The following is a 13,243-nucleotide window of genomic DNA, read 5'->3' as shown; positions in this document are numbered from 1 at the left end:
CCTTTTTTCTTCTGAAGTGTGTGTTTCTGATAGAGGTGACCTATATATGCTCTGTAAAGCAGGTAGTATGATGAGATGTGTGTGTGTCTTACTATCTGCCTGTGTGCCTGTGGTTTCTTTTATGATGTGTATGGTGCACACCTGTTTTGTGTGTGTGTGCGTGTCCGTGTGTGTATGTGGGTGTGTGTGTTCTAGCAGACAGCTCGGTGGTCAGTCAGGGCAGTGCCCAAGAGGAGATGCCCACCCTTCTGTCCTCACCTCACAACTCACCTACCAGTAAGTGTATCCATGGCAACAGAAAAACCTCGGCGGTCACCCCTGGCAGGACTCCACCTTCTGTAACCAAGGGCAACAGTCTCTTCCCTTCACCCCTGGTCACTGTCCAATAAGCTTTCCACCTTGTGAACTCAGACCTGTTCTAGTGTCGTCTCTCTCTGTCCGTCTGTGTCCTTCCTAACCTGAGTCTCAGCTCCAGCCTCAGGAGCCTGCTAACAGCCCTTACTCTGACCCCTCCTTCTAAATTTGAATTTGACTCCTGAAATTGTCTATACTGGCCTTGTACATCACACCTCTCTTGTTAGCCTAGCTTCGCCGGCCTGATCTCGGGAGCTCACATTCAATTCCACTCCGCAGATCAGTCTGGATATCCAACCATTCTAATGGAATCCGCTCGAACAGAAATTTGTTCGTGCCAATCACAACCGTTTATACAGTAATGTAACCATTGGGTTACCAATAATGTTTTGTAACCAACCATTGGGTCTGGCAAAGCAAGGCTACTCTCTTTTCTCCTATCCTCTACCTTTCTCATGTCCTGCCCTCACATACAAGTGCTGAAGGACACTCCTATCCTGTTTGCTTTCTTCTCCTCACCCTATCCCATCTCCTCTTCTCTCCTCATTGCCGGTGTTGCCCTCTCATAGGCCACAATCACACCTGCAATGATGAGCCAATGGCAGGGTCTGGCTTTGGTCCTCTCCTTTTTGATAGACTAGCTATCTTGTCCTCCAATCCTGTCCTGTTACTGAGCCCAGGCCATACACATAGAATAGAGTAGAACAGCTTTGAAGAGAAATCAGACATGCACACAGTGCAGTATCATCATCTATCATCATTCACCCTTATATGAGCTGCTTGGAGTCTCCCATTTTGTGAACATGTCCCTATCTGTTTGTCCACATTCTACTGTGTCTGTGTATCATTTTCACATTTTTACACGTCTTTTGAGTTTTTCAGAGGGGCCGCATATCCCTAGCTGGAAATGGAGTGTGGGTGCGTGTATGTTGACCATGTGTTGTGTGTTACAGCTGTTCCTCTGCATGACGTAAAACGCATGGCATGGAACAGCTCAGGCCACACCACCTGCCCTGAGTCGGAGCATGCTCAGTCTGCTCCTGCAGCTGCTCCATTAGGGAGCAACACTGTCCCTGCTAAAGCCAACACACTGCAGAGTAAGAGAACACACACTCAAACACACAAACACCATGAGAGCGCACACAATACAGAACACACAAGTGGTGTTGAGTAAGTTTTTAAAATGGTAATAGAGGACAAGCTTCAAAATGGTAGGAGAGGACTTAAGTTAGGGAGGAATTAGGAATGATAGTTCCTTGATAGTTTTTTTTTTTTTACAGAAGGGAAGGGATGGAGAGGAACAGCTGTAGAGGAGGGTAGTGTCTGATGGGTCCTATGAGTAGAGATCTGTTGGGAGGAGAGATGACCATCCTCAAATTTTTTCCTCTTTCTCTCCATCTATTTTCACTCTTCTCACTGTCTGTCTTCTCTAACCTTCCTTTCTCTCTCAATCTCTCTCTTTCTGTCTCTCTAGCTCGTAAGCAGGAGATAATTAAGATTACAGAGCAGTTGATTGAAGCAGTCAACAATGGAGACTTTGAGGCTTACACGTGAGTATCAGCTACCACTCCCATCACTGGTAAGGCCACACACACGCAAGGATGCCAGCTATAGAGCGCAACAGTGAGGTTCTGAAAGTGAATTTCGTCTTAATTTATTCCAATGACATTTCAGAAAATCCTTCTATAAAGAATTTTGAGCCTGTAACCAAGCCAACCAGCTATAAGATGAATTGCAACCACAAGTCAGTATGATAGAAGCCACAAGTCTGCAAGTCCGAGTCAGAGGTTCTAGCTGATTAATGTTACGTAAACGCAGCTAGCTAGCTATCAGCTGTAATTAGATTTATGTTGTGCCTCTCTATGATATAACGTTAGCGCAAGCTATTTTTGCCAGTGGGTCTGTTTTTTCTGACAAGTACTTAACTTTGTGGTGAGAGGGCTAGTGAACTGAGTAGTTGGCTAGCAGCAAACGTTAGCTAGCTTGCCAGTCAGCAACCTGGCTTCAGCATTGATTGCATTATTTTGAAAATGGGAGAGGACAGGAAAGCCACTTAACAAAATAAATACTCGAACTTCGACTAGTCATCGACTTCGGGGGAAAAAATGCATAATCGATCTTGAAAATGTAGATTCAATTAGTAGGCTACCGGAAAGCAGCGCACATCAGAGTCCCGCCAATCTTCTAATCATGCCAAAACCATTTTTTTCAACATGGAGAAAAACAGCAAAACCACTGTATCTACAGTATCTATCTATCTAGGTGGCGAGGAAATACCTTACTTCCTTATAATCTGAGCGCGTCTTCTCGGCAGCCAGCAGGCAACATTGTAAACATGCACTGAATGATCAAGTGGACCAGCACTATCGGCTATTCCTCTTGTTTTGTTTTCAGTTGGCTAGGCTATAGGCCTAATAAATGGACCATGTTTGCACTACATGACACCCATATTGACTGGGTAGGCTATTAACATTAGTGAACACAGACTGATATGAAGGATCCGTTGGTGCTTGTTCATGACAATAGGCGGAGAGCGTCCTCTTCTGGTTAGAAGTGGTTCCATTGTATGCAGCCTTTTACTATGGAAAATTATATAATACCCAATAATCTAATATATTCTATTTTCCGAAAATATTTAAGAGAAAGTCGAATATCATTTCTGAGCTCAGTTGACATTCATAGTGCAGGGTGAGAGGTAATGTTTTTGGTGGTGTGTGTGTTTGTTAGCAGGATTACACAAAAACTACTTGACCGATTTTCACGAAACTCGGTGGTAGGATGTAGTGTGGTCCAACTTAGAAACCATTAAATTTTGGAGCAGATCCGAAACACGGTTCGGGTCCACGGTCCACCTAAACACAGCCGGCCATACACCTCCATTCATTTTTTGAATTGGGATTATGCAAAAACTACTTGTCTGATTTTCATGAACCTCGGTGGAGGGGTGTAGCATGTGCCAACTTACAACCTTTCAAAATTTTTGAACAGATCCGAATCAATGGTCTGGTCCACGGGCCGCCCAAACACAGCCGGACTGCCCATTCACTTAAATTCATTTTTTGAGCTATGATTACGCAAAATCTACCAAACCGATTTTTATGAAACTCGGTGAAGGGGTTTATCATGGGCCATCTTAGAACCCATTCAATTTTGGAAGATCCGAATCACGGGCTGGATCCACAAATGAAAACAAAACTTAGAACGAATCCAGCTCCCTGTGTGGGGTTACTAGAGACATGGGGTTTGGACTGGGGTGTGTGGTGGGAGAGCCCGGAGCGCACTGCACTGCCTAATTTATTTTTGGCGTGCACAGAGCCACAAAATGCATTCAGGGGCGGAGTTCTGTGCTCTCTGAGCACCATTTCTAGTTTGTTTTTTCCCATCTCTGCACTACGTTACTACAGCTACAACTGCTACAATGATTTGTATGAATGGTGCTATAGAAATAACATTTACATATCAGTATAACACTATCCACAATCCTCAAGTGTAATAGCAATGTTTCTGATTGGTGGAGCTCGCTGTTACCATGGAAAAACCACGAACCAAACATCACTGTCGACCATTTTGCGGCCTAGTCAGTTTAACTCTACGATCGTCAACCATGGCGCAACCATGATTTACCTTTCTAATTATTTTCATTAAATGAATGAGAAATGTCCAATATTTGATATAATGTTTATTGACATCAGTGACAAGTTAGATAAGTTAGCAACAACAAAAATGGTCACAAAGCATTATTATTTGCGCTGTCAAACGGAAAAAAAAGTTGAATTAATTACACGATCTGTAATTAATTAATCGCAAATTGATCGCATATAAATTTTTTGCTGGCAAAAGCCCCCAAATGAAGATATTTCAATTGAAAGACATTACATTATTGTGGCTTTGTGATGGTGATTATTGACCGAGATACTACATAAGAGAGTCTGTGCCACTTCGCCGGTCGTAGCACCAAATGAGAGATGCTAGCCCAGGTTAGATGGGCGGGGCATATCTATGGGTGGGAACGCCTGATCGCGAAAGTCGTTACTGATAGGTGTCACAGAGATTCCTGTGAAACCAATGAATTGCCAGGATTTGAGCGCCAGATTTTTACATGAAGTGTCCCAGACCCATAGAGAGATCTGCAGCATGCAGTAACGTAGTTAGCATAGCTTACCTAGTGTATCAGCGAAATAACTCATGGGTCTGGCATTGAGACTACACATGACCAGACTCTTATTAACTGTTTTTTGAAAGTAAGCTTTCTGTTAAGAGGGCCAAGCAAAGTCTGATTATCTGCCTCCTCGAGTTTTTTTGAAAGCAATGATGCTTTTTTGTAACATACAGTACAACATAGCCTACGGCAGGGGTGTCAAACATACGGCCCGCGGGCCAAAACCGGCCCGCCAGATGGTTCAAACCGGCCCACGAGACGACGTCCAAAATTAATAAAAAGGAACAGATATTCCAAATTTGTCCAGCAGAGGTCGCACTGACATAACGAGAGATCCGGAAATAAACAGCACGTGACAGCAACGCGCCCAGAATCATCTGGCAATCTTGCCTTATCGTTATTAAGCTCTTGTTGTCAAAATTACCCACGGTTGCACCGTCATTACCAAAATGTCTGTCAAAACGGAGAAAAGTTGACACAGAGTGCAGAGTTTTCCAAGAAAAATGGACTGATTCTTATTTATTCACAGAAGTGAAAGGGAAACCTGTGTGCTTGGTGTGTAATCAGCAAGTTTCAGTGCTCAAGGAATATAATATTCGACGCCACTATGAGACTCATCATGGTGAAAAATACAACCATTTGCGAGGACAACTGAGAATAGAGAAGATAAATGAATTGTTAGTGGGTCTGAAGAAACAGCAGTCTGTTTTTACCCGTAGCCGAGAGGTCAGTGATGCAGCGGTGAAAGCTAGCTACCTTATTGCTAACGAGATAGCGTTAGGATCCAAGCCATTTTCTGAGGGCGAGTTCGTGAAAACATGCATGCTGAAGGCTGCAGAAATCGTGTGCCCTGAAAAGCGACAGGCCTTTGCCAACATTAGCCTAACGAGGAACACTGTCGCAGATAGAATTTCAGATCTCTCGGCAGACTTGGACAGCCAAATGAATCACAAAGTCAAGTCATTTGTTGCATTTTCGGTTGCAATTGATGAGAGCACTCTGAAGAATACAGTTCTGTTAAAAATAACATTTACTGTGGTAATGTAATATTTAAAGACCATGAACATTGTGCAGTATAATATCAGTCAGCAGCTTCAGCACAAAATAGTTTGGTCTGGTGTAACTCTATTGCTCATGCACTGCTATCACTTTTATGGGTTTTTGAAATGTACAAATTTAATACATTTACAAGGCAGGGTGATAACGTTCTTCATAGCTCCCACTTTAGTTTGTGCATAGTGTGGTGAGTCAGTTCAGGTGGTCAGATGTGAAAATGTATCTACTGTACATTAAAATAAACAAGTTGTTTTAATCAAAGTGAAATGCCATTTTTTCAGTTCCATAGGCCTATCTGTGAATAAATGTTTTGTGCCTTTGTAGATCCACTGTGATCTGTGAGTTATAATGCACATATATAGGCTAAATGATAAATTAAGGCATAATATTGAAATATTGAAAAACAAAGGTAAAGATTTGGAGTTGACGTTATTTCTAGGTTATTTTGCTATTATTTTACTGGCCCGGCCCACTTGAGATCAGATTGGGCTCTATGTGGCCCCTGAAGCAAAATGAGTTTGACACCCCTGGCCTACGGGGTCATTCAGGTCCAAATTAAGTTTTGTCGCTTCAATAATAAATCAGACGATGTGCCACCTACAGCTGGACGAAATTGATGAATGCGATTCATTTGCATTATTTTTTATTAATGTAACACGTTAAATTGGCAGTCTATTATTTTAGTTTGGAAGTCATTGGAAAAGGTATCCTTCACAAAGCTTTATGGGATGATTTGTTCATTCACTCTTAAAATAATTATGTACACCATCTTGTACCTTTGCCTTTTTTTGTTGTTGTTGTTGCTCAGAATCAAATGTTTTATGGTCAATTTCTCGTGTTCATCCCTCTCTTCCCTCACCTCACTCTCCTTCAGGAGGATCTGTGACCCAGGTCTGACCTCGTTTGAACCCGAGGCCTTGGGGAACCTGGTGGAGGGCATGGACTTCCACAAGTTCTACTTTGAGAACTGTGAGTCTCTCTCTCTTGCACACACACACACGCGCTCACACTTGACACCACAAATAGAAACTATTGAGTAACCTTGTGCATTTCCCTAATTATCATTCATATCTCATTGACTCTGTGTTGTGTGTGTGTGTGTGTCCGTACGCGCGTGTGTCTGTCTGTGTCTGTTTGTGCAGTGCTGAGTAAGAACAGCAAGCCAGTACACACCACCCTGCTAAACCCACACGTGCACCTGATTGGAGAGGATGCTGCCTGCATCGCCTACATCCGGCTAACCCAGTTCGTCGACATGCATGGCCACCCCCGCTCCAGCCAGTCAGAAGAGACCAGGGTGTGGCATCGCCGGGATGGCAAGTGGCTCAATGTGCATTTCCACTGCTCTGGAGCACCCGCTGCACCGCTACAGTGATCAGGTATACAGACATACACACACAGAACATGTACATGTTTAGTTTCTTTCCTAATACTTGCTAATTTGTACTCTCCGTCTCTTTCTCTGTGTTTCTCTCTCTCTCTCTGTGTTTCTCTCTCTCTCTCTCTCTCTCTCTCTCTCTCTCTCTCTCTCTCTCTCTCTCTCTCTCTCTTCTCTCTCTCTCTTCTCTCTCTCTTCTCTCTCTCTCTCTCTCTCTCTCTCTCTCTCTGTTTCTCTCTCTCTCTCTCTCTCTCTCTCTCTCTCTCACACACACACTTGTCAGTGGTTCTAAGACTCCAGTCTACTGGAGTGTGTTCTGGGGACGTTTTCAGCAAGTGTGTTTTAGGGGCTTGTCCTCTCCGTGGATGGGTCAATGCCAGGAGCCCGGCGAGACTGCACCCTCTCCACGACACCAACCAATCCCGTCCCTCCTTTGACCTGCTGGGGGCTGGCCGAGCACAGACCTCGCCCCCATGGGATGATGCATGCATCTGGCGCCTAATAGGAGGGCGTGTCTTTGCCCTCTGACCCCTCCCCTGGCAGCCATCTTTCTTCTGCCCATGTCAGATGAGACAACCGGGGGAGGAGAAGGTGAACAGTTGAACTTGTGACAGTTATGAGTATGAGTTATAATATACTGTGTAAAAATATGACTAGATGTACAGTACCAGACACCACCGAACCTAAGCAAGCATTTATAAACCTATACGGGAGGAAAGAGAGGAGTGAAATGATAGCAGCTGAGATGTCTGTCTCTGTCTCTATGAGTCACCGGGCAGGATATGTTATATTGGAATGCCAGAAGTTGATGTTAAGATGTTGGGAACTTTCTTCAACTGAAAGTCTAGAGGGAAAAATGTCCGTTCTAATCAGAACTTGATGACGTAAGAACTTGATATCAAAACGTGAAGCACCAAAGTGTAGAACTTTAGGCTTTTTATGCTTTGCTTGTTGCTTTTGTTAGATTTTTTTGTCATTCAGTTTGTTTACAGCGAGATTGTAAGGTAGGGGCGGGTTTGACAATTGTCTGTTGTGTTTTTAGTGTCGTATTCAGTTGCATTTGTGTGAATATCTGAGACTTGTGTCCGACTGACTCTGTATCTGAGGCTTATTTTATGTGGCTGAGTTTTAAAAGGGTTTTTATTGTGCAAGTGAAGCTGCTGAGCCTGTACATGTGCAGTCTATGTATGTCTGTATGCAGTGGGAAAGAGGTGGGTTTGGGAAAGGTTTTTGCATGTTTTCCCTCCTCTTTCACTTTTTATCGTTATCTTTAACTACCCACATGCATTCAAGAGACACTCCCACTGAGCACCTGTCCATGAGACCCTCGTAATCAGTCCCCTGATTTTGACCTCACATCCTGTTCTGGGTCTGATGACCTGTAAGAAAATCTAATGTAATAGTGTGCTCCCCCTAATTGTATCTGGCACACAGACACACAGACACATGCTACTCACACAGACGCACCTTAATCACACTTCAGCACTAGTCCCATGGCCATCTGATGTTTTTAGAGTTGTAGAATATGGATGTCATTATGACCCCCCAAAAAACATCAGCTCTTAACCCCCTGGCTTTGATCAGTCTCTCACATACTGTGTACAATACATATCACACATAGAACTCATGGTGTGGTCAGGCTTTGTAACATATCGGTGTCACTATGCCTCGTGTGTCCATGATGTAAGCCCTTGCAGTGCTGTTATGTCTTCATCCATTCATCCATCCAGCTGTATCCACCTTCGTTGATTACTCACTTTTTCTCCACCATTTCAGAACTCTTGTTTCTATGTTTCCCTGTTGGTGTGTTGGTTTAAATTTTGTTGTTGTTACTGCAGTTTACTGTTTGCTGTTGGTAGTGTACTGCTTAGCCGTGCTAGAGTTCTGCACTCTCCCTCTCTCTTCCTCACACACCTTCCACTGGATGGCAACAGGTCTTATATCAAGGCAGTTTGACAGATTTGCAAAATTAAGGAATCTGAAATGGTGAGAGCTTGAAGAGATCAGTTGTTAAAGACTGAAAGTTAACAGAACCTCTTCCATTGACACACGCAACACGGAAAAGGGAAGCAGGAGAACAACAGGCAAGACAGTCATTGAATTATGATTGAACAATTAGTGATTGTAAATGATTAGTAATCTACCCTCAGTTGTATTATCATTTCTGTTCGTTCAGGTGAGAGAGGGGCACTGGAAAGAGTGATTGAGTGTGTTGGTCAGCTAGAGAGCGAGTGCGTGTTGGTCAGTGAGATCAGGTGAACTATGCTGCCTAACCTGAGAGATCTAGTATATGCATGTTTCAGTTTAGCATTTCTACCATGTACCTACCTGAATACGGATGGCGATAAGAGTTGATAATATATAACAATATTTGCATCTTTGAAAACCTCCTCCATCCAGAATGTTTAATAGGTGACACGAACATTTAAAAAAGATGAAAACACAAAAAAGCATTTAAAAAAAAAAAAAGGATTGAGCCGTAGCTTGGTATGAGGCCCTTGTTGTTAGTATTTCCCCAGCATTGTAATGATATACTACTACTGCTACTACTATTACTACTACTACTACTGGGCTGCGCTTTTTCTTCCAGTCTGCACTTGGATGCTGGAGTTTTTTGCATGATCATGATGTACAATTAATACAATCATGAATTGACAACTATCAAGTGTTTGTCTGAATGTTAGTCGGTCTTCATCATAGCTTTGTTATTCTTCAAAACTTGGATCTTGAAAGTATTTAATAAAAATACTATTTCAGCACCGGTTTGTCTGTCACTTAATTTTACACCTGACATACTGTAATTGAGATTTCACTTCCAATTAATTCAGGATCTCAGAACCTGACTGTTCATCTCAACTATTCATTGTTAGCAGGCTAGCTCCCACATACTAGCCTGATATCAGACAGAATTGTCAACGCATTACACTCCATGGTGGGTTCAAGGCTACCCAGGCTACTCACATACTACTACACTTCTCTACCTCTTTTGTAGCTTTTTAGTCCTACTTTGCTCTCATTTCAGACAACACTAGTCATGAGGAAAGTAGCACAATATAGTCTTATTTAAGGTACTGTACTATGGTGGTCTTATTTAAGGTGGCACTGTGGCCTTATTTAAGGTAGTATGGGGGTCATATTTAAGGAGGTATTTTAAGCAGTGTGTCTCTGAGATGTAGGACAGGTATCCAGGTGCCTCTGCTGTGTGTGTGTGATTAATGAATAAGATTCAACAGCAGGTCAACTTCACACACACCACTCTCAAGACCACGCACTTACTTTCTCAAGGAGAAAGCCACACATACAGTGGTCCTCATTTATCAAAGGAGCACAGAAATTATGGTATGTATGGGCGAAAATGAACAAACATCTTTTTGAACGACTCTTTAATGTCCGATACGTACCGAATAGTCTTGAATGTCCGAGTACTACTGCCCACCCCCTCCCTCCCTTGACATACAGGTCAAGCACACACCAGTTCCAGCTTTGACAGAATAGACAGTGTAGGTTGCTACTGTATGGGATCAGCTGCTGTGTAGTGTGTGGTGCGTGTGTATGTGTTGTCAATATATGTCTAAGAGTTTGAGTAAACGGTTGAACTATCTCCTGTGTCAAACTGGATTGTTGCTAGCTTGATAAACATAATAGCGCACACAGCAGATCAAGGTGTGACAAACTTTTATCTTTATAAATGTAGGCTAATTACCGTAGGCTACACATGTCGGCTGTCAAAAGTGTGTGTACTGGGCTGGCACTGGCACAAAAAAGTATAACTTAAAAGGATCGGTAGGCTACAATTAGATCAACTATATATACTTGAAGGAACCGAATCTTTGAAGAGTAAGACTGTCCATACGACAGCGTCCACGTATGATCTATCAAACATTCGTACAAATCAAATTGTTTTCAGAAAACTCCAAATTACTCTTGTTGAACACATCCTCCTGTACATCTGAGATGAGTTTCATGAATTTTTACTGCAGCATTTTTTAATAATCTGATATTACAGTCATAACAATATCCCATTGAGTTCTATATAGGCTGACCTGTAGCCTACTGTACATTAGCATAGAAACTTTAAATCAAATTGTTTTCAGCAACCAACATCAGATCCTTGTTCACCACATCCCCCTGTACCTCTCAATCAATCAATCAATCAAAGCTTTATTTGTATAGCGCATTTCATACCCAGAGGCAACACAATGCGCTTTACAGAGAACAAGGGAGGTGGGCATACGACCCACTCTCTACGTATTCCAGAGGGAAGCAAAAAAACAGTAATCACCCGGGGGCCAGATAAGTGAGCTGTAAAAATTCTTCCCTGACCCCTCTCAACAAGGCGATCGAGCAAGCTCCAGGAGTATGTTTGTCTACCGGCTAAGAACATTTATGAAGCAATACATTGCATTGAATTACATTTCAGAGTGAGAGAGGCTAAAAGCATCATAGGAGAAAGAATATTCTACGGACATGCTACATCATCCACAGTAGACACAGGGGTATCTATCGGACTTCGTGAGGTCTGCTGGTGACAGTGGGGCATCCACTGGACCTGGTTAGAAGATAGGAGGGAGAGAGAGAGGCACTAGGGAGAGGGAAGGCAGAGGGAAGGCAGAGCAGGGTTAGTAGCACGTAGAGCCATTCAGACCACACAGATATTGAAACAGGCAACCTGGGGCAGGCTCCTGGAATATATTTGTCTAATGGCTAAGAACATTTAAAGAACAATACATAATATTAAATTAAGTTTAAATTAAGTTTTCGGAGGTGAGTTTCATGATTTTTTACTGCAGCATTGTTAAATAATCTGGTATTACATTCATAACAATATCCCATTGAGTTCTATATAAAGTGACTTTTACATTAGCATAGAAAGGTCAAATCAAATTGTTTTCAGAAACCAACATCAGATCCTTATTGAACACACCCCCATGTACCCCTGAGGTGAGTTTCATGTATTTTTACTGCAGCATATTTTAATAATCTGATATTAGTCATAACAATATCCCATTGAGTTCTATATAGGCTGACTTTTACATTAGCATAGAAACCTAAAATCTAATTGTTTTCAGCAACCAACACCAGATCCTGGTTCAACACACCCCCATGTACCACTGAGATGAGTCTCATGAATTTTTACTATAGCATATTTTAATAAATATCCCTGTAATAATCTGATTATTAAAACATGCTGCAGTAAAAATTCATGAAACTCATCTCAGATCTAGGCCTACAGGATGATATGTTGAACAAGAGTCATTTGGAGTTTGCTGTTGCTGAAAACAATTTGATTTGAGCACTTTATTGAAATGTAAAGGTAAGCCAATACAGAATTCAATGGGATATTTATGTTTTACCGTAAAAAGCAAAGTAGATGCGCAGGATTGGAATGGGAGATGAAGTGGAGATAGCGCGACCGCGATTATCCGAAGTGTAGATGGTGTGACCGCACTCGGAAACCCATCTTGCATTTTACAATTTTATTTTAATGAGTAGTTCACACATGTTAATTCGCACAATCAGACTGCTGCGAGCTGGGCAGCTGGACAAATTACAGCTATGTGCACCAGTCAGTGATTCCCTTTAGAGGGAAAGGGTTTTGTGTTGTTTGTCCTTTGTTTGGTTTGTTTCATGGTTATATGATTTCTTTGTTATTTTCTTTTCTTTTGTAAGATGATTAAGGTGATTAATAAACCCTTACCCTCATTTATATATATTCCGTTGTCCCTGGGTTCTTTTTCTATATTTTGATGTGTTACTCCTTGATCCTCTAGACCAGTTTAGGGACATAACAACCCAGAAGAGAGATACATTCAATCACAGAAAGTTGTTTTCATCAAGCAGGTGGTTTAATACTCAACCAGGTTACAGCACATAACACTATGAGTAAGACAAAAGGGCAGATATATTTCAACAGTTTCACATGAATCAACTCAATATTTAATGGAGCTGCTTAATCAGGGAATTATGTAGTAATTATGGATCTCTGAATTGTGTTTAAGTCAAACATCAGACCATCTTAGGAAAGAGACGGATGTAGCACATATGATAGTGAAGAGGCAGGACAATGTACAGATTAGAAAAGAGGCAAAGGACAATTTCCTGTTTGAGGGTAAACACTTAGTTCTAGAATACAAGATGCTTCACAAAGCCACAGCACAAGACTGAAAACAAGTCTATTCAATTAAGGTAAAATAAAAAGCCATAGATACGGTTGGGATGCCCTTGTAAGAAATAGCGCAATGTCGCCATCTACATCACACACATAGCTCAGAGAACCAAGAGAGACAGTCTATATT

At 42.0% G+C, this 13,243-nt stretch overlaps 1 protein-coding gene across 4 annotated transcripts in view; it reads left to right on the top strand.

Annotated features, from left to right (window-relative positions):
• LOC311324247 (calcium/calmodulin-dependent protein kinase type II subunit gamma-like) overlaps positions 1–9,450 on the top strand; it is a 53,418-nt gene extending 43,968 nt beyond the window's left edge. Inside the window, exons 17-22 of one of the 4 annotated variants that reach the window (XM_084456668.1) lie at positions 199–276; positions 1,308–1,451; positions 1,829–1,904; positions 6,444–6,538; positions 6,712–6,948; positions 7,231–9,450. In XM_084456668.1, coding sequence (XP_084312794.1) covers positions 199–276; positions 1,308–1,451; positions 1,829–1,904; positions 6,444–6,538; positions 6,712–6,944 — 626 coding nt within the window. In that variant the 3' untranslated portion in view covers positions 6,945–6,948; positions 7,231–9,450. Of the gene's footprint in view, positions 1–195; positions 277–1,307; positions 1,452–1,828; positions 1,905–6,443; positions 6,539–6,711; positions 6,949–7,230 lie in introns of all 4 variants that reach the window. The other 3 variants (XM_084456667.1, XM_084456670.1, XM_084456669.1) reach the window with 3 other exon arrangements.
• Positions 9,451–13,243: the final 3,793 nt, after the last annotated feature.

Source organism: Borostomias antarcticus, assembly GCF_949987555.1.
Source record: "Borostomias antarcticus genome assembly, chromosome: 22".
Taxonomy (NCBI): domain Eukaryota; kingdom Metazoa; phylum Chordata; class Actinopteri; order Stomiiformes; family Stomiidae; genus Borostomias; species Borostomias antarcticus.
Note: the sequence above shows the minus strand (reverse complement) of the source record. Positions and strands in the feature narration are given on the sequence as shown.